The sequence below is a fragment of the Blennius ocellaris genome, assembly GCF_963422515.1.
Source record: "Blennius ocellaris genome assembly, contig: SCAFFOLD_342, whole genome shotgun sequence".
Lineage (NCBI taxonomy): Eukaryota > Metazoa > Chordata > Actinopteri > Blenniiformes > Blenniidae > Blennius > Blennius ocellaris.
Window position 1 is genome coordinate 1 of NW_027662075.1, and position 22,700 is coordinate 22,700.

At 52.3% G+C, this 22,700-nt stretch overlaps 2 protein-coding genes across 2 annotated transcripts; both read left to right on the forward strand.

Annotated features, from left to right (window-relative positions):
• Nucleotides 1-447: 447 nt before the first annotated feature.
• Nucleotides 448-9,855, forward strand: LOC308148329 (netrin-G2-like; the record flags this gene model as incomplete). The annotated part of the gene is made up of 7 exons (XM_080521789.1): nt 448-706; nt 1,215-1,360; nt 1,427-1,665; nt 1,909-2,081; nt 8,181-8,348; nt 9,519-9,608; nt 9,731-9,855. Coding segments are annotated over 7 exons (1,200 nt in total), but the record flags the coding sequence as incomplete, so codon positions are not given.
• A 2,177-nt stretch (nt 9,856-12,032) lies between these two features.
• med27 (mediator complex subunit 27) lies at nt 12,033-21,370 on the forward strand. Its single transcript, XM_080521790.1, has 8 exons — nt 12,033-12,241; nt 12,790-12,934; nt 15,113-15,243; nt 15,503-15,596; nt 18,235-18,342; nt 18,430-18,471; nt 20,851-20,928; nt 21,042-21,370. Exons 1-8 carry the CDS (start codon nt 12,039-12,041, stop codon nt 21,174-21,176), a joined length of 936 nt encoding a protein of 311 aa, XP_080377916.1. The 5' UTR covers nt 12,033-12,038; the 3' UTR covers nt 21,177-21,370.
• The last annotated feature ends 1,330 nt before the right edge of the window (nt 21,371-22,700 follow it).

A 22,700-nucleotide genomic window follows, 5' to 3' on the forward strand; every position in this document is an offset into this window, starting at 1 on the left:
ACACACACACTCACTCTCACACACACACACTCTCAACTCTCACACACACACACACTCTCACACCACACTCTCACACACACACTCACACACACTCACACACACACACCTCCACACACACACTCCACACACACACACACACACTCACACACACACTCACACACACACACACTCTCACACACACACTCACACACACACACACACACACTCACACACACTCACACACACACACACTCTCACACACACACTCACACACACTCACACACACACACACTCTCACACACACACACACACACACACTCTCACACACACACTCTCACACACACACACACACACACTCTCACACACACACACTCACACACTCACACACACACACACTCTCACACACACACACACACACACACACACACACACACACACACACTCACACACACACACACTGTGTTCCAGGAGAACCCCTACCTGTGCAGTGACGAGTGCGACGCCTCCAGTCCAGACCTGTCTCACCCCCCCCAGCTGATGGGGGACCGGGAGAGGGGGGGGCTGGTCACCTACTGGCAGACGGTCACCTGGTCCAGGTATCCTGAGCCCCTATTGGCCAACGTCACGCTGTCCTGGAACAAGAGTCTGGAGGTGGTGGACGACCTCGTGGTGACCTTCGAGTACGGCCGGCCCACCAGCATGGTGCTGGAGAAGTCTCTGGACAAAGGTCAGGGGGGGGGGGGGCAGTGTGACAGTGTGGCCAGCTGCTGATTGGCTGCAGGTGCAGACGCCATCTTTTAAACCAGATCCCAACCTGCTTCCTGTTTATCTTCAGTCACTTCCTGTTATCTTCAGTCACTTCCTGTTTATCTTTAGTCACTTCCTGTTTATCTTCAGTCACTTCCTGTTTCCTGTTTATCTTCAGTCACTTCCTGTTTATCTTCAGTCACTTCCTGTTTATCTTCAGTCACTTCCTGTTTATCTTCAGTCACTTCCTGTTTCCTGTTTATCTTCAGTCACTTCCTGTTTATCTTCAGTCACTTCCTGTTTATCTTCAGTCACTTCCTGTTTCCTGTTTATCTTCAGTCACTTCCTGTTTATCTTCAGTCACTTCCTGTTTATCTTCAGTCACTTCCTGTTTCCTGTTTATCTTCAGTCACTTCCTGTTTCCTGTTCAATAGACACACTGTGTGTGTGTGTGTGTGTGTGTGTGTGTGTGTGTGTGTGTGTGTAAGGCGTGACGTGGCAGCCCTACCAGTACTACGCTGACGACTGCCTGGAGGTCTTCGGGATGTCCCCCCGGAGGGTCTGGGATCTGGCCCCGACCAACCTGACCCGGGTCATCTGCACCGAGCAGTACTCCCGCTGGGTGGGGGCCAAGGTGGGTACCGGGACCCGGTAGAGCCCCCCCCCCCCCCCCCCCACTGACCTGCCTGTGGCCCCCCAGGAGGAGAAGGCGGTGGTGTTCGAGGTCCGGGCCCGCCTGGCGGTCCTGGCAGGCCCCAAGCTGATCAACATGGCGGCCCTGCTGACCCGCATGGAGACCATGAGGGGCCTGAGGGACTTCTTCACCTTCACCAGCCTGAGGCTCCGCCTCCTCAGACCCCCCCTGGGGGGGACCTACGTCCAGAGGGACAACCTGCTCAAGTACTTCTACGCCATCTCCGACGTCCACGTCCCCGCCAGGTACCGGACTGGACCTGACTGGCCCTGGACCGGGTCTGACTGGACCTGGACCGGGTCTGACTGGACCTGGACCGGGTCTGACTGGACCTGGACCGGGTCTGACTGGACCAGGTCCCTGACCTGGAACCAGGTTCACCTGATTCCATTAGTGTATCACCTGGTTCCCTTCAGCAGTGTGTGTGTGTGTGTGTGTGTGTGTGTGTGTGTGTGTGTGTGTGTGTGTGTGTGTGTGTGTGTGAGCAGGTGTGTGTGTCACCTGCACGCAGCACAGTGTGTGTTGCGTGACGCGTCCCTGCAGTGCGACTGTGACCACGGCACCAGTGGACAGAACTGTGAGCTCTGTGGTCCCGGGTTCAACCCCCGCAGCTGGAGGCCGGGATCCTACCTGCCCTTGCTCAAGGGCACTGCCAACACCTGTACGCACACACACACACACACACACACACACACACACACACACACACACTTATTTTCACCATGATTTTATTTTTTCAGGTAAACTTGAAGAAAAAGAAACTACAACCAGTAAGTAGCACCTTTTTTTGTCTGTACCTGTACCTGTACCTGTACCTGTACTTGTACTTGTACCTGTACCTGTACCTGTACCTGTACATGTACATGTACTTGTACCTGTACCTGTACCTGTACCTGTACCTGTACCTGTACCTGTACTTGTACCTGTACCTGTACCTGTACTTGTACCTGTACCTGTACCTGTACCTGTACATGTACTTGTACCTGTACCTGTACCTGTACCTGTACTTGTACCTGTACCTGTACCTGTACCTGTACCTGTACTTGTACCTGTACCTGTACTTGTACCTGCACAGGTACAGGTACAGGTACATGTAACTGTACCTGTACCTGTACCTGTACTTGTACCTGTACCTGTACCTGTACTTGTACCTGCACAGGTACAGGTACAGGTACATGTAACTGTACCTGTACCTGTGTGTCAGTGTCTTGTCAGTGTTGCATCATGGGACAGTGACCATCTGGAGGTTAATCCCAGCAGCAGGTGCTGGGGGGGTTAGTGGGGGGGGGGGGGGGGGGGGGGGGGGGGTTTACTGGTGAGCCGGGATCATCCTTTGGGGGTTCAATGACCTGTCAGTGTAAACCTGGTCTGTTTCCATGGCAACCAGAGCAGCAGGTTGTTTCTTGATGCAGCACTGACAGGAAGTAGAACCAGACACCAGCTGGACCCTCAGGGATCGGGGGGGGGGGGGGGGGGGGTCAGGGGGTCGGGGTCAGGGGGGTCAGGGGGGTCGGGGGGGTCGGGGGTTCTGAGGGTCCGGCTCCTCCAGAGTTCAGATTGTTTTGATTCTAAAGAGACGAAACTTTTTCTTTTCTTTTTGCTGCTGGAGCTTCATCAGGTGGAGGTACTGACTCTACTAGTACTACTAGTACTGCTACTGACTCTACTAGTACTAGTACTGACTCTACTAGTACTGCTACTGACTCTACTAGCACTAGTACTGACTCTACTAGTACTGCTACTGACTCTACTAGCACTAGTACTGACTCTACTAGTACTACTAGTACTACTACTGACTCTACTAGTACTGACACTGACTCTACTAGTACTACTAGTACTGCTACTGACTCTACTAGCACTAGTACTGACTCTACTAGTACTGCTACTGACTCTACTAGCACTAGTACTACTACTGACTCTACTAGTACTAGTACTGACTCTACTAGTACTGCTACTGACTCTACTAGTACTACTAGTACTGCTACTGACTCTACTAGTACTGACACTGACTCTACTAGTACTACTAGTACTGCTACTGACTCTACTAGCACTAGTACTGACTCTACTAGTACTGCTACTGACTCTACTAGTACTACTAGTACTACTACTGACTCTACTAGTACTGACACTGACTCTACTAGTACTATTAGTACTGCTACTGACTCTACTAGCACTAGTACTGACTCTACTAGTACTGCTACTGACTCTACTAGTACTACTAGTACTGCTACTGACTCTACTAGCACTAGTACTGACTCTACTAGTACTGCTACTGACTCTACTAGTACTACTAGTACTACTACTGACTCTACTAGTACTGACACTGACTCTACTAGTACTACTAGTACTGCTACTGACTCTACTAGCACTAGTACTGACTCTACTAGTACTGCTACTGACTCTACTAGCACTAGTACTGACTCTACTAGTACTGCTACTGACTCTACTAGTACTACTAGTACTACTACTGACTCTACTAGTACTGACACTGACTCTACTAGTACTACTAGTACTACTACTGACTCTACTAGTACTGACACTGACTCTACTAGTACTACTACTGACTCTACTAGTACTGACACTGACTCTACTAGTACTACTAGTACTACTACTGACTCTACTAGTACGACTACTGACTCTACTAGTACTACTACTGACTCTACTAGCACTACTAGTACTACTACTGACATTACTAGTGCTGACACTACCAGTACTGGCACTACTAGTACTACTAGTACTACTACTGACATTACTAGTACTGACACTACTAGTACTGACACTACTAGTACTATTAGTACTACTACTGACACTACTAGTACTACTAATGACATTACTAGTACTGACACTACCAGTACTGACACTACTAGTACTACTAGTACTACTACTGACATTACTTGTACTGACACTACTAGTACTGGCACTACTAGTACTACTAGTACTACCACTGACACTACCAGTACTGACACTACCAGTACTACCAGTACTACTACTGACACTACTAGTACTGACACTACTAGTACTACTAGTACTGACACTACAAGTACTGACACTACCAGTACTACTACTGACATTACTAGTACTGACACTACAAGTACTGACACTACTAGTACTACCACTGACACTACCAGTACTGACACTACAAGTACTGACACTACCAGTACTACCAGTACTACTACTGACATTACTAGCACTGACACTACCAGTACTGACACTACCAGTACAACCAGTACTGACACTACTAGTACCTCCAGTACTACGACTGACATTACTAGTACCACCAGTAACACTAGTACTGACACTCCCACTACTGACACTATGACTACAGATACTACTGATACTACAACTGATACTAATACTTCTACAGTAACTGACAGTAGTACTACTATAACGGAGCGTAGTAGTTCAGGTGGTACCTTGATGTCCACCATCAGTACTACTACCAGTACAGACAGTACTATGACTACATGGAGGTACAGGTTGACTGGAGGTACAGTCACTACGAGTACAACTGCTGCGACTGTAGTTTTTACTGCAAACAGTGAATCTCCCAGCAGCAGTACAGCCTCCAGAGTACTTCCAGCAGTACTCAGTACTGCAGTACCTCCACCCAAGAGTCCGGGTGGGGAGACCAGTACCAGTACCAGTACCAGTACCAGTACCAGTGCTGACTGTGACACAGTGACTCCACCCCCTGCTAGCACCACCCTGGTGACCAGTGGGGTTCCTCCTCCACCCACAGCAGGACCTTCTCCTCCACCCAACACAGACCAAGAGCCGCCCAGTGGGACGACCTCCACCCGAGAAACTCCACCTGCCGACTCCACCCCCTCATCCGCTCCATCAGGCCTGCCAACTGCAGATGTACCACCTCCACCTCCTGATGCTCCACCTTCACCTCCTGATGCTCCACCTTCACCTCCTGATGTACCACCTCCTGATGCACCACCTCCTGATGTACCACCTCCACCTCCTGATGCTCCACCTCCACCTCCTGATGCACCACCTCCTGATGTACCACCTCCACCTCCTGATGCACCACCTCCACCTGATGCACCACCTCCTGATGTACCACCTCCACCTGATGCACCACCTCCTGATGTACCACCTCCACCTCCTGATGCACCACCTCCACCTGATGCACCACCTCCTGATGTACCACCTCCACCTGATGCACCACCTCCTGATGCACCACCTCCACCTCCTGATGTACTGCTTTCTGAGATACTTCCTCCAGACACAAAACCTCCAGATTTACTTATTCCGGATGAACCTCCACCTGATGAACCTCCACCCGATGAACCTCCACCTGATGAACCTCCACCCGATGAACCTCCACCTGATGAACCTCCACCTGATGAACCTCCACCCGATGAACCTCCACCTGATGAACCTCCACCCGATGAACCTCCACCTGATGAACCTCCACCTGATGAACCTCCACCCGATGAACCTCCACCCGATGAACCTCCACCTGATGAACCTCCACCCGATGAACCTCCACCTGATATACTGTCTCTTGATGTACCTCCTCCAGATGTTCTACTAGAACCAACATCTCTGGATACGTCTCTTCTTGAAGGATTTTCCTCCACTGAGCCTCCTTCAGAAGTACTTCCTCCAGAAGTACCTGCTCCAGAAGTACCTCCAGAAGTACCTGCTCCAGAAGTACCTCCAGAAGTACCTCCAGAAGTACCTGCTCCAGAAGTACCTCCAGAAGTACCTGCTCCAGAAGTACCTCCTCCAGAAGTACCTCCAGAAGTACCTGCTCCAGAAGTACCTGCTCCAGAAGTACCTGCTCCAGAAGTACCTCCTCCAGAAGTACCTGCTCCAGAAGTACCTGCTCCAGAAGTACCTCCTCCAGAAGTACCTCCAGAAGTACCTGCTCCAGAAGTACCTCCTCCAGAAGTACCTGCTCCAGAAGTACCTCCTCCAGAAGTACCTGCTCCAGAAGTACCTGCTCCAGAAGTACCTCCAGAAGTACCTGCTCCAGAAGTACCTGCTCCAGAAGTACCTGCTCCAGAAGTACCAGCTCCAGAAGTACCTCCAGAAGTACCTCCAGAAGTACCTGCTCCAGAAGTACCTCCTCCAGAAGTACCTGCTCCAGAAGTACCTGCTCCAGAAGTACCTCCAGAAGTACCTGCTCCAGAAGTACCTGCTCCAGAAGTACCTGCTCCAGAAGTACCTCCAGAAGTACCTCCAGAAGTACCTCCTCCAGATGAAGGTTCCTCTCTGGTCTTTGATCCAGATGGACCCGGTTCTCCTAGACCCCCTTCTGATCCGGCTCCACCAGATGTCTTTCTTCCAGAACCTGAACCGGGTCTGTCCTGGACCGCCCCCCCTGTGGAGACCCCGGGTCCTGACGGAGCAGGTTCTGCGCCATCCTCCTGGGAGGACTCTGACGGAGACCAGGACTCTGACGGAGACCAGGACTCTGACGGAGACCAGGACTTGGCTCCGGTGGACTTCACGGTCCCCGTCCCAGAGGATCCAACTGAAGCTCCCAACATTCCAGACCCGGACCCCGGTCCAGGACCAGGTGCTGAGCCGGAACAGGGTTTAACTGCAGCCGCCGAGGAGGGTGGTGGTCCTGATGGGGGTGAAGGTGCAGGTCTGGGTCCTGGATCAGACCCTCCTCCAGTCCGTCCAGGAACCGGGAGGGAGGACAAGTCTCCTCAGGGGGGACCTGAAGACGAGCTGGGCTCCAGACCGGAGGGGGGCGGGGCACCACCGGAGGAGCAAGGTACAGCCGCGCTGTGATTGGTCAGACTAGTTCCCATGTTGCTCCGCCTCCAGCTCTGATTGGCCCGACACTCTGGTTTCTGCTGACTCAGCCAAACAGGGAAGGACAGAAGGAGGAGGGGCGGAGCCCAGCGAGAAGAGAGGTAAGACCCTGGACAGCGCCCCCCCTGGCTGCACCCCCTTCCTGGTCCTACCAGTCCACTTCCTGTTCCTACCAGGCCACTTCCTGTTAGCGACTAGCAACCTGTGTGTGTGTGTGGGATGCAGATTACTGTTAGACCCAATGACTCCGCCCTCAGTAGTGTATGACTCCACCCATCCCGTTGCCATGGTTACACATCCTGTCTCATGTCTGAAGCTGCACAGAAGATTCTGATTCCAGGAGGAACCAAGTTCAGTCAGCTGTCCAAAATCGCCTACGTCAACTTTCAGGGTAAGACTGCTCCACCCACAGCCTGACTCCACCCACAACCTGACTCCACCCACAGCCTGACTCCACCCACAACCTGACTCCACCCACAACCGGACTCCTCCCACAGCCGGACTCCTCCCACAACCTGACTCCACCCACAACCTGACTCCTCCCACAACCTGACTCCACCCCCAACCTGACTCCACCCACAACCTGACTCCTCCCACAACCTGACTCCACCCCCAACCTGACTCCACCCCCAACCTGACTCCTCCCACAACCTGACTCCTCCCACAACCTGACTCCACCCACCACCTGACTCCTCCCACAACCTGACTCCACCCACCACCTGACTCCACCCACAGGGAGGGGAGAGGATGGGGTTGTATATTAGTGGGCGGGGCAATGGGTGAGTGTGGGCGGGGCTTATTTGTTACCGTGAGTGAGTAGGTGTGTGTAGGCGGGGCCATATGTTAATTTGGGCGGGGCCTAAAGCAACAGGTCTCAGCTGTGTGTGTGTGTGTGTGTGTGTGTGTGTGTGTGTGTGTGTGTGTGTGTGTGTGTGTGTGTGTGTGTGTGTGTGTGTGTGTGTGTGTGTGTGTGTGTCAGACTGTGAGTGTAACAGCCACTCCAACCGCTGCAGCTACATCGACTTCCTGGACGTGGTGACGTGTGTGAGCTGCAAACACAACACCCGCGGGCAGAACTGCCAGTTCTGTCGCCTCGGTTACTATAGAAACGCTTCACTGTCGCTGGACGACCCGGACGTGTGTGTCGGTCAGTGTCTCTCTCACACACACACACACACACACACACACACACACACACACACACACACACCGATGTTTTGCAATGAGATATCTGTGTGTGTGTGTGTGTGTGTGTGTGTGTGTGTGTGTGTGTGTGTGTGTGTGTGTGTGTGTGTGTGTGTGTGTGTGTGTGCAGAGTGTGAGTGTGAGGCAGAGGGCAGTGTGTCTCCTCACTGCTCCTCCTCAGGTCTCTGTCAGTGTAAAGAAGGAGCCACAGGGAGGCGCTGTGACTCCTGTGGGCCTCAGTACACCTGGAGAGGGGGCGGGGCCGGCTGTGCAGGTGAGGCGGGCAGGAGCCTTACTGAGTACTGGGAGCAGTACTCAGTACTCCATCCTCTGCTCCCAGTACTCAGTACTCCATCCTCTGCTCCCAGTACTCAGTAATCTATACTCTGCTCCCAGTACTCAGTACTCAGTAATCTATACTCTGCTCCCAGTACTCAGTACCCAGTACTCAGTACTCAGTACCCAGTACTCAGTAATCTATACTCTGCTCCCAGTACTCAGTACCCAGTACTCAGTACTCAGTACCCAGTAATCAGTAATCTATACTCTGCTCCCAGTACTCAGTACTCAGTACCCAGTACTCAGTAATCTATACTCTGCTCCCAGTACTCAGTACTCAGTACCCAGTACTCAGTAATCTATACTCTGCTCCCAGTACCCAGTACTCAGTACTCAGTACTCCATCCTCTGCTCCCAGTACCCAGTACCCAGTACTCAGTAATCTATACTCTGCTCCCAGTACCCAGTACCCAGTACTCAGTACTCCATCCTCTGCTCCCAGTACCCAGTACCCAGTACTCAGTACTCCATCCTCTGCTCCCAGTACCCAGTACCCAGTACTCAGTAATCTATACTCTGCTCCCAGTACCCAGTACCCAGTACTCAGTACTCCATCCTCTGCTCCCAGTACCCAGTACCCAGTACTCAGTACTCCATCCTCTGCTCCCAGTACCCAGTACCCAGTACTCAGTACTCCATCCTCTGCTCCCAGTACTCAGTACCCAGTACTCAGTACCCAGTACCCAGTACCCAGTACTCAGTACTCCATCCTCTGCTCCCAGTACTCAGTACCCAGTACTCAGTAGCCAGTACGCAGTACTCAGTACTCGGTCCTCCTGCGTGTCGTCCCCAGTGAAGGCGTGTGACGAGGAGCGCTTGATTTGCGTCAACGGAGGGACGTGTGAGGACTTTCAGGGATGCGTCTGTCCTGAGAGCTTCACAGGTACACACACCTGGATGATGTCACATGACCTGGATGATGTCACATGACCTGGATGATGTCACATGAGCTGGATGATGTCACAGCTCAGGTGAGCTCGGTCTTCATGTGTCTCCTGTCTGCAGGGTCTTTCTGTGAGAACAAGGTCTGCCTGAAGAAGACCGGTTGCCTTGGCAACACTGCCGGCTCCGCCTCCGTGGTGACATCACAGCTTTACCTGCTGACTCTGTTGGTTGTGGCAGCCTGGTGACCCCGCCCCCTGACGTACTTGGTGACCCCGCCCCCTGACGTACCTGGTGGCCCCGCCCCCTGACGTCATCATGGTTCCTGTTCCTGGATCACGTTTCCAGTTATTGTTTCGTCTTGTAGTCGTTCTGGTCGTAGACAAACAACCGAGATGCGTGGCGGCGGCGTGGCGGCATGGCGGCGTGGCGTGCCTTGCTGTCCGCCATCTTGACAAGGTCCTCGCCAGCGGTGGAAGTTGTGGGACGGCCCTGGTTGGCTGCAGCCTGTAGGCCGACGCCCTCTTTCAGCAGGACGTTCCTGTGGGAACAAAGCAGTTTGTGGTTCTGCCACATGTTGGACTGAGAACCGTTCCTCCAGCAGGGACGGAGCAGTGGAACCTCCGCTCAGCGGGGGGTCCACCACCTTCACACTCTCCTGCTCTTTGATGTGCACACTTCCTCTTTGACAGCCACACCATGTTGCTCAGCTTCACTCTGATCTGCACTTCAAAGGACGACGAGCTTGTAGCCGAGCCGCCGTCCTGCTACGTCACATGAATGTCTGTTGCTCTGTGCTACGTCACATGGATGTCTGTCGCTCTGTGCTACGTCACATGGATGTCTGTCGCTCTGTGCTACGTCACATGGATGTCTGTCGCTCTGTGCTACGTCACATGGATGTCTGTCGCTCTGTGCTACGTCACATGAATGTCTGTTGCTCTGAGTAATAAATGTCGTCCTTCTATGACGTCTGGACACCGGCGGTGGTTCTACGTCACTCCTTATGGCACTTTGGGAAATGTTCCTGTCACTGACGTCTTTTCTCTCAAGCTCAACATCCACCGGTCAGTAGGTCAGTCAGTAGGTCAGTCAGTGGGTCAGTCAGTGGGTCAGTCAGTGGGTCAGTTGGTCGGTCAGTAGGTCAGTCAGTGGGTCAGTCAGTGGGTCGGTCAGTAGGTCAGTCAGTAGGTCAGTCAGTGGGTCAGTCAGTGGGTCAGTCAGTGGGTCAGTTGGTCGGTCAGTAGGTCAGTCAGTGGGTCAGTCAGTGGGTCGGTCAGTGGGTCAGTCAGTGGGTCAGTTGGTCGGTCAGTAGGTCAGTCAGTGGGTCAGTCAGTGGGTCGGTCAGTGGGTCAGTCAATGGGTCGGTCAGTAGGTCAGTCAGTGGGTCAGTCAGTGGGTCAGTCAGTGGGTCGGTCAGTGGGTCAGTCAGTGGGTCAGTCAGTGGGTCAGTTGGTCGGTCAGTAGGTCAGTCAGTGGGTCAGTCAGTGGGTCAGTTGGTCGGTCAGTAGGTCAGTCAGTAGGTCAGTCATTGGGTCAGTCAGTAGGTCAGTCAGTAGGTCAGTCAATGGGTCGGTCAGTAGGTCAGTCAGTAGGTCAGTCAATGGGTCGGTCAGTAGGTCAGTCAGTAGGTCAGTCAGTAGGTCGGTCGGTTGTTCGGTGGGGGGGGGGGGGTACCAGGGTTTTAGTGGATCTTCTAGCCTGGGATCATCATGTTGAACTCCAGAGGGAGACCTCTGCAAGATGGCGGCGCTGTGGGCGCGAGCGGGAGACCTCTCCAAGATGGCGGCGCTGTGGGCGCGAGCGGGAGACCTCTCCAAGATGGCGGCGCTGTAGGAGCGAGCGGGAGACCTCTCCAAGATGGCGGCGCTGTGGGCGCGAGCGGGAGACCTCTCCAAGATGGCGGCGCTGTGGGCGCGAGAATTCTTTCTTTATGTTGTACCAAAAGAAATCGAGTTCGAGAGAACTTAGTCAACAGACGTACTTCTCAACAAGCGGTACGTTTTATATAACGTGAAAAAACCAACAAGCAACACAAAACAACTATGTTTATATGTCATGTTACGTTCAATATATCACCTCGTGTGTGATGTTTAAAGAAATCTGTGCTTTAGAACTGCATTGCTTTTAGGGAGACGCCACATTATTTACAATCCTTCAAAATAAAATGAAAGCTGAGGACTGATTTTAAAATCTGATTCATAAAGATGAAAAACAAATTCTGATTTTTATTCTACAATGTGAGTCAAAAAGTTGTAAACGAAGAGGTTGGTGTTCGAGCGGCACCCGGCGGCAGCACGCTGAACTACACCGACGTTTTATTGCCGAGGTTTTGTGGTTGTTTTATCCCGAAGCGTTTCCGGTGCTTTTACTCCGAAGTGTTTCCGGTGTTTTACTCCGAGCGCTTCCGGCGGCGGCAGACGGAAGCATCATGGCGGACGTGATGAACGTGGGGGTGAACCTGGACGCCTTCTCTCACGCCATCAGCGGCATCCAGGCGCTGCGGTCCAGCGTGTCCCGGGTCTTCGAGTCCCTGAAGGACGGGATGAAGAACCGGGACACGCTGGAGGGACGCGAGAAGAACTTTATCTCCGAGTTCCAGGACAACCTGCAGGCCGTCAACCGGGACCTCAAGTGAGTCCCGTCCCGGTCTGTCCTCACCCGGTCTGTCCCGTCCCGGTCTGTCCTCACCCGGTGTGTCCTCACCCGGTCTGTCCTCACCCGCTCTGTCCCGTCCCGGTCTGTCCCGTCCCGGTCTGTCCTCACCCGGTGTGTCCTCACCCGCTCTGTCCCGTCCCGGTCTGTCCTCACCCAGTGTGTCCTCACCCGGTCTGTCCTCACCCGGTCTGTCCTCACCCAGTGTGTCCTCACCCGGTCTGTCCCGTCCAGCGTCTCCAAGCCAAAGATGAATTAATTCACTATTTAACAGACAAACGGACCAAATTGTAACTAAGTTTCTTCACTTCAGGTACATCAGAGTATTAGTTACTATTATTACTGTCCAGAGTAATGTGTTACTCCCCCCACTAACCTGTCCCCTGTCCCCCAGTGAGTGTGTCCACTAACCTGTCCCCTGTCCCCCAGTGAGTGTGTCCACTAACCTGTCCCCTGTCCCCCAGTGAGTGTGTCCACTAACCTGTCCCCCAGTGAGTGTGTCCACTAACCTGTCCCCTGTCCCCCAGTGAGCTGGAGCGTCTCAGTGGACTGGTTGGACGTCCCTCAGAGTCTCATCCGCTCCACAATAGTGGTCTCCTGAGTCTGGACCCGGTCCAGGACAAGACCCCCCTTTACTCCCAGCTGCTGCAGGCCTACAAGTGGTCCAACAAGGTACTACTGACCAACTACTGACCAACTACTGACCAACTACTGACCACGACTGACCAACTACTGACCACGACTGACCACTACTGACCACGACTGACCAACTACTGACCACGACTGACCACGACTGACCACTACTGACCAACTACTGACCACGACTGACCAACTACTGACCACGACTGACCACTACTGACCAACTACTGACCACGACTGACCAACTACTGACCACGACTGACCACGACTGACCACTACTGACCAACTACTGACCGCTACTGACCACTACTGACCAACTACTGACCAACTACTGACCACTACTGACCAACTACTGACCAACTACTGACCACTACTGACCAACTACTGACCAACTACTGACCAACTACTGACCACGACTGACCACTACTGACCAACTACTGACCGCTACTGACCAGCTACTGACCACTACTGACCACGACTGACCAACTACTGACCACGACTGACCAACTACTGACCACGACTGACCAACTACTGACCACTACTGACCAACTACTGACCAACGACTGACCAACGACTGACCAACGACTGACCACGACTGACCAACTACTGACCAGCTACTGACCAACTATTGACCAGCTACTGACCAGCTACTGACCAGCTACTGACCGCTACTGACCAGCTACTGACCAGCTACTGACCAACTACTGACCGCTACTGACCGCTACTGACCACTACTGACCAGCTACTGACCACTACTGACCACTACTGACCAGCTACTGACCGCTACTGACCGCTACTGACCAGCTACTGACCACGACTGACCAACGACTGACCACGACTGACCAGCTACTGACCAGCTACTGACCGCTACTGACCAGCTACTGACCAACTACTGACCAACTACTGACCGCTACTGACCGCTACTGACCACTACTGACCACTACTGACCACTACTGACCAGCTACTGACCACTACTGACCACTACTGACCAGCTACTGACCGCTACTGACCGCTACTGACCGCTACTGACCAGCTACTGACCAACTACTGACCGCTACTGACCACTACTGACCGCTACTGACCGCTACTGACCAACTACTGACCAACTACTGACCACTACTGACCAACTACTGACCGCTACTTACCAGCTACTGACCAGCTACTGACCACTACTGACCGCTACTGACCACTACTGACCAACTACTGACCAGCTACTGACCACTACTGACCACTACTGACCAGCTACTGACCGCTACTGACCAGCTACTGACCAGCTACTGACCGCTACTGACCAGCTACTGACCGCTACTGACCGCTACTGACCAACTACTGACCAACTACTGACCACTACTGACCAACTACTGACCAACTACTGACCGCTACTGACCAGCTACTGACCGCTACTGACCAACTACTGACCAACTACTGACCGCTACTGACCGCTACTGACCGCTACTGACCACTACTGACCAACTACTGACCAACTACTGACCACTACTGACCAACTACTGACCAACTACTGACCAACTACTGACCGCTACTGACCAGCTACTGACCAACTACTGACCACTACTGACCAACTACTGACCAACTACTGACCAGCTACTGACCAACTACTGACCGCTACTGACCGCTACTGACCAGCTACTGACCAGCTACTGACCGCTACTGACCGCTACTGACCAGCTACTGACCAACTACTGACCAACTACTGACCAACTACTGACCAACTACTGACCGCTACTGACCAGCTACTGACCAACTACTGACCGCTACTGACCAACTACTGACCAACTACTGACCGCTACTGACCGCTACTGACCAGCTACTGACCAGCTACTGACCAACTACTGACCGCTACTGACCAGCTACTGACCAACTACTGACCGCTACTGACCGCTACTGACCAGCTACTGACCGCTACTGACCGCTACTGACCGCTACTGACCAGCTACTGACCAACTACTGACCGCTACTGACCAGCTACTGACCACTACTGACCAACTACTGACCAGCTACTGACCAGCTACTGACCAACTACTGACCGCTACTGACCAGCTACTGACCAGCTACTGACCCGCTACTGACCGCTACTGACCAGCTACTGACCAGCTACTGACCCGCTACTGACCGCTACTGACCACTACTGACCAGCTACTGACCAGCTACTGAACCATTTCAACCCCCCCTCTCCCCCCCCCCCCCCCCCAGCTCCAGTACCATGCAGGTCTGGCCTCCAGCCTGTTGAACCAACAGTCCCTGAAGCGATCAGCCAATCAGATGGGAGCTTCAGCCAAACGCCGGCCCAAAGTCCAGCCCAGTACCCTGGTCCTGCCCCCCCAGTAAGTCCAGTACCCTGGTCCTGCCCCCCCAGTAAGTCCAGCCCAGTACCCTGGTCCTGCTCCCCCAGTAAGGACTCTCGTATATAAATACATACATTTATCTGTGTGTGTGTGTGTGTGTGTGTGTGTGTGTGTGTGTGTGTGTGTGTGTGTGTGTGTGTGTGTGTGTGTGTGTGTGTGTGTGTGTGTGTGTGTGTGTGTGTGTGTGTGTGTGTGTGTGTGTGTGTGTGTGTGTGTGTGTGTGTGTGTGCGTGCGCAGCTACGTGGATGATGTCATCTCTCGTATCGGTCGGATGTTTCCTGATATGAGCATCGAATTATTTAGACCTAATGGGACGTCTGCAGTTCTGCTGGTAACACACACACACACACACACACACACACACACACACACACACACACACACACACACACTAAACCAGGGTTCTCCAACCCTGGTCCTGCAGGTTTTAGTCTCTTCCTGCTGCAGCACACCTGACTAATGATGATGTCATCACCCTGCTGCAGCACACCTGACTAATGATGATGTCATCACCCTGCTGCAGCACACCTGACTAATGATGATGTCATCACCCTGCTGCAGCACACCTGACTAATGATGATGTCATCACCCTGCTGCAGCACACCTGACTAATGATGATGTCATCACCCTGCTGCAGCACACCTGACTAATGATGATGTCATCACCCTGCTGCAGCACACCTGACTAATGATGATGTCATCACCCTGCTGCAGCACACCTGACTAATGATGATGTCATCACCCTGCTGCAGCACACCTGACTAATGATGATGTCATCACCCTGCTGCAGCACACCTGACTAATGATGATGTCATCACCCTGCTGCCGCACACCTGACTCTAATGATGATGTCATCACCCTGCTGCAGCACACCTGACTCTAATGATGATGTCATCACCCTGCTGCAGCACACCTGACTAATGATGATGTCATCACCCTGCTGCAGCACACCTGACTCTAATGATGATGTCATCACCCTGCTGCAGCACACCTGACTCTAATGATGATGTCATCACCCTGCTGCAGCACACCTGACTCTAATGATGATGTCATCACCCTGCTGCAGCACACCTGACTAATGATGATGTCATCACCCTGCTGCAGCACACCTGACTAATGATGATGTCATCACCCTGCTGCAGCACACCTGACTCTAATGATGATGTCATCACCCTGCTGCAGCACACCTGACTAATGATGATGTCATCACCCTGCTGCAGCACACCTGACTCTAATGATGATGTCATCACCCTGCTGCAGCACACCTGACTAATGATGATGTCATCACCCTGCTGCAGCACACCTGACTCTAATGATGATGTCATCACCCTGCTGCAGCACACCTGACTAATGATGATGTCATCACCCTGCTGCAGCACACCTGACTAATGATGATGTCATCACCCTGCTGCAGCACACCTGACTCTAATGATGATGTCATCACCCTGCTGCAGCACACCTGACTAATGATGATGTCATCACCCTGCTGCAGCACACCTGACTCTAATGATGATGTCATCACCCTGCTGCAGCACACCTGACTAATGATGATGTCATCACCCTGCTGCAGCACACCTGACTCTAATGATGATGTCATCACCCTGCTGCAGCACACCTGACTCTAATGATGATGTCATCACCCTGCTGCAGCACACCTGACTAATGATGATGTCATCACCCTGCTGCAGCACACCTGACTCTAATGATGATGTCATCACCCTGCTGCAGCACACCTGACTCTAATGATGATGTCATCACCCTGCTGCAGCACACCTGACTCTAATGATGATGTCATCACCCTGCTGCAGCACACCTGACTAATGATGATGTCATCACCCTGCTGCAGCACACCTGACTAATGATGATGTCATCACCCTGCTGCAGCACACCTGACTCTAATGATGATGTCATCACCCTGCTGCAGCACACCTGACTAATGATGATGTCATCACCCTGCTGCAGCACACCTGACTCTAATGATGATGTCATCACCCTGCTGCAGCACACCTGACTAATGATGATGTCATCACCCTGCTGCAGCACACCTGACTCTAATGATGATGTCATCACCCTGCTGCAGCACACCTGACTAATGATGATGTCATCACCCTGCTGCAGCACACCTGACTAATGATGATGTCATCACCCTGCTGCAGCACACCTGACTCTAATGATGATGTCATCACCCTGCTGCAGCACACCTGACTAATGATGATGTCATCACCCTGCTGCAGCACACCTGACTCTAATGATGATGTCATCACCCTGCTGCAGCACACCTGACTAATGATGATGTCATCACCCTGCTGCAGCACACCTGACTCTAATGATGATGTCATCACCCTGCTGCAGCACACCTGACTCTAATGATGATGTCATTACCAAGGTTGTGAAAAACCCAATAACAGCCCTTCATTGCAATCAGGTGTGTTGAAGTGGGAGGAGCTAAACCCTGGAGGACCAGGGCCCTGGAGGACCAGGGACCCTGGAGGACCAGGGTTGGAGACCCCTGCGCTAAACTATACTAAAGGTGTTCATGTTAACACAGTGCTGGTACCTGGTACTACAGGTACTTTAAGTACTAATGGTGCTGGTACCTGGTACTACAGGTACTTTAAGTACTAATGGTGCTGGTACCTGGTACTACAGGTACTTTAAGTACTAATGGTGCTGGTACCTGGTACTACAGGTACTTTAAGTACTAATGGTGCTGGTACCTGGTACTACAGGTACTTTAAGTACTAATGGTGCTGGTACCTGGTACTACAGGTACTTTAAGTACTAATGGTGCTGGTACCTGGTACTACAGGTACTAATGGTGCTGGTACTACAGGTACTTTAAGTACTAATGGTGCTGGTACCTGGTACTACAGGTACTAATGGTGCTGGTACTACAGGTACTTTAAGTACTAATGGTGCTGGTACCTGGTACTCCAGGTACTTCAAGTACTAATGGTGCTGGTACTCCAGGTGACCCTGGGGAAGGTTCTCAAGGCCATCGTGGTGATGCGGTCACTGTTCATCGACAGGACGGTCGTCCGCGGTTTCAACGAGGACGTTTACAACGAGGACGGGAAGGTACGCCCCCCCCCCCCCCCCCCCGCCCCGGTGGTTACCATGGTTACCTGTCTGCCTGTCCCTGACCTCACCCTGTGTCCTCCACAGCTGGACATCTGGACCAAGTCCCAGTACCAGGTCTTCCAGAAGGTAGGAGTCCCTCTGCACCGTCCTGTCTCCATGGCAACGCCATTCTGGGACACTGGACATGGAGTAATCCTGCGGTTACCCAGAGTAATCCTGCAGTTACCCAGAGTAATCCTGCAGTTACTACCAGAGTAATCCTGCAGTTACCCAGAGTAATCCTGCAGTTACCCAGAGTAATCCTGCAGTTACCCAGAGTAATCCTGCAGTTACTACCAGAGTAATCCTGCAGTTACTACCAGAGTAATCCTGCAGTTACCCAGAGTAATCCTGCAGTTACCCAGAGTAATCCTGCAGTTACCTGCAGAGTAATCCTGCAGTTACCCAGAGTAATCCTGCAGTTACTACCAGAGTAATCCTGCAGTTACCCAGAGTAATCCTGCAGTTACCCAGAGTAATCCTGCAGTTACTACCAGAGTAATCCTGCAGTTACCTGCAGAGTAATCCTGCAGTTACCTGCAGAGTAATCCTGCAGTTACCTGCAGAGTAATCCTGCAGTTACCCAGAGTAATCCTGCAGTTACTACCAGAGTAATCCTGCAGTTACCCAGAGTAATCCTGCAGTTACCCAGAGTAATCCTGCAGTTACCTGCAGAGTAATCCTGCAGTTACTACCAGAGTAATCCTGCAGTTACTACCAGAGTAATCCTGCAGTTACCCAGAGTAATCCTGCAGTTACCCAGAGTAATCCTGCAGTTACCTGCAGAGTAATCCTGCAGTTACCCAGAGTAATCCTGCAGTTACCCGCAGAGTAATCCTGCAGTTACCTGCAGAGTAATCCTGCAGTTACTACCAGAGTAATCCTGCAGTTACCCAGAGTAATCCTGCAGTTACCTGCAGAGTAATCCTGCAGTTACCCAGAGTAATCCTGCAGTTACCCGCAGAGTAATCCTGCAGTTACCCGCAGAGTAATCCTGCAGTTACTACCAGAGTAATCCTGCAGTTACTACCAGAGTAATCCTGCAGTTACCCAGAGTAATCCTGCAGTTACCTGCAGAGTAATCCTGCAGTTACCCAGAGTAATCCTGCAGTTACCCGCAGAGTAATCCTGCAGTTACCCGCAGAGTAATCCTGCAGTTCCCCAGAGTAATCCTGCAGTTACCTGCAGAGTAATCCTGCAGTTACTACCAGAGTAATCCTGCAGTTACTACCAGAGTAATCCTGCAGTTACTACCAGAGTAATCCTGCAGTTACTACCAGAGTAATCCTGCAGTTACCTGCAGAGTAATCCTGCAGTTACCCAGAGTAATCCTGCAGTTACCCAGAGTAATCCTGCAGTTCCCCAGAGTAATCCTGCAGTTCCCCAGAGTAATCCTGCAGTTACCCAGAGTAATCCTGCAGTTACTACCAGAGTAATCCTGCAGTTACTACCAGAGTAATCCTGCAGTTGCCCAGAGTAATCCTGCAGTTACCCAGAGTAATCCTGCAGTTACCTGCAGAGTAATCCTGCAGTTACCCAGAGTAATCCTGCAGTTACCTGCAGAGTAATCCTGCAGTTACCCGGAGTAATCCTGCAGTTACCCGGAGTAATCCTGCAGTTCCCCAGAGTAATCCTGCAGTTACCTGCAGAGTAATCCTGCAGTTACCCAGAGTAATCCTGCAGTTACTACCAGAGTAATCCTGCAGTTACTACCAGAGTAATCCTGCAGTTACCCAGAGTAATCCTGCAGTTACTACCAGAGTAATCCTGCAGTTACCTGCAGAGTAATCCTGCAGTTACCCGCAGAGTAATCCTGCAGTTACCCAGAGTAATCCTGCAATTACCCAGAGTAATCCTGCAGTTACCTGCAGAGTAATCCTGCAGTTACTACCAGAGTAATCCTGCAGTTACTACCAGAGTAATCCTGTAGTTACCCAGAGTAATCCTGCAGTTACCTGCAGAGTAATCCTGCAGTTACCCGGAGTAATCCTGCAGTTCCCCAGAGTAATCCTGCAGTTCCCCAGAGTAATCCTGCAGTTACTACCAGAGTAATCCTGCAGTTACTACCAGAGTAATCCTGCAGTTACCCAGAGTAATCCTGCAATTACCCAGAGTAATCCTGCAGTTACTACCAGAGTAATCCTGCAGTTACCCGGAGTAATCCTGCAGTTACTACCAGAGTAATCCTGCAGTTCCCCAGAGTAATCCTGCACTTCCCCAGAGTAATCCTGCAGTTACTACCAGAGTAATCCTGCAGTTACTACCAGAGTAATCCTGCAGTTACCCAGAGTAATCCTGCAATTACCCAGAGTAATCCTGCAGTTACTACCAGAGTAATCCTGCAGTTACCCGGAGTAATCCTGCAGTTACTACCAGAGTAATCCTGCAGTTCCCCAGAGTAATCCTGCACTTCCCCAGAGTACCCGCCCTGGCGTGCCGCTGTGTGATTGGCTCCTGTGTTGCTAGGTAACGGACCACGCCACCACCGCCCTGCTGCACTACCAGCTGCCCCAGATGCCTGACGTGGTGGTGCGCTCCTTCATGGTGAGGCTGCCTGTCTTCACTCAGGTCCTCAGAACTCTCAGGCTCCTTCGTGGTGAGGCTGCCTGTCTTCACTCAGGTCCTCAGAACCCAGGTTAACCCTGTCCCTCCTGCAGACGTGGCTGCGCAGCTACATCAAGCTGTTCCAGTCGTCATGCCAACGCTGCGGCCGCTACCTGCAGGACGGCCTCCCGCCCACCTGGAGGGACTTCAGGACGCTGGAGGCCTTCCACGACACCTGCCGCATGTGACCACATGTGACCGCATGGGCCCCGCATGGGACCGCATGGGACCGCATGGGCCCCGCAAGGGCCCGCATGGGCCCCGCATGTGACCGCATGGGACCGCATGGGCCCCGCAAGGGCCCGCATGGGCCCCGCATGTGACCGCATGGGACCGCATGGGCCCCGCATGCCCCGCCGCCGCCACTCAATGACTCCTGTAAATAAAGTCTTTTATATGATGGGTGGAGTCATTTAATGTAACGCAATGTAACACGCACAGGAACCGTCAAGCCTCCAGGTTCTGTGAGGAACCGTCAAGCCTCCAGGTTCTGTGAGGAACCGTCAAGCCTCCACGTTCTGTGAGGAACCGTCAAGCCTCCACGTTCTGTGAGGAACCGTCAAGCCTCCACGTTCTGTGAGGAACCGTCAAGCCTCCAGGTTCTGTGAGGAACCGTCAAGCCTCCACGTTCTGTGAGGAACCGTCAAGCCTCCACGTTCTGTGAGGAACCGTCAAGCCTCCAGGTTCTGTGAGGAACCGTCAAGCCTCCAGGTTCTGTGAGGAACCGTCAAGCCTCCACGTTCTGTGAGGAACCGTTAAGCCTCCAGGTTCTGCGTCAGAGTGTAAAAGTCCAGAAAGGTATAAGAAGCTTCTCTTCTGATTTTTAAATATTTCTGCAAACATCTGATCAGTTCCTTTAACTCAGTTCCTCTGACTCGGTTCCTTTAACTCAGTTCCTCTGACTCGGTTCCTTTAACTCAGTTCCTCTGACTCGGTTCCTTTAACTCAGTTCCTCTGACTCGGTTCCTTTAACTCAGTTCCTTTAACTCGGTTCCTCTGACTCGGTTCCTTTAACTCAGTTCCTTTAACTCAGTTCCTCTGACTCGGTTCCTTTAACTCAGTTCCTCTGACTCGGTTCCTTTAACTCAGTTCCTCTGACTCGGTTCCTTTAACTCAGTTCCTCTGACTCGGTTCCTTTAACTCTGTTCCTCTGACTCGATTCTTTTAACTCTGTTCTTTCGACTCGATTCCTTTTACTTGGTTCTTTTGACTCGATTCCTTTAACTTCGTTCTTTTGACTCGATTCCTTTAACTTGGTTCTTTCGACTCGATTCCTTTTACTTGGTTCTTTTGACTCGATTCCTTTTACTTGGTTCTTTTGACTCGATTCCTTTAACTTGGTTCTTTCGATTCGATTCCTTTAACTTGGTTCTTTTGACTCGATTCCTTTAACTTGTTCCTGTGGCTCGGTTCCTCTGATCGCCTCCTTTAACCCGGTTCGTCCGGGTCCTGGGTCCAGCAGGTGAAGGGTTAAGGTCGTCAGCAGCAGCCGGTCCAGGTGAGACTCGTCGGGCCGGTCCAGGTGAGACTCGTCCGGTCCAGGTGAGACTCGTCGGGCCGGTCCAGGTGAGACTCGTCCGGTCCAGGTGAGACTCGTCGGTCCGGTCCAGGTGAGACTCGTCGGGCCGGTCCAGGTGAGACTCGTCCGGTCCAGGTGAGACTCGTCGGGCCGGTCCAGGTGAGACTCGTCCGGTCCAGGTGAGACTCGTCGG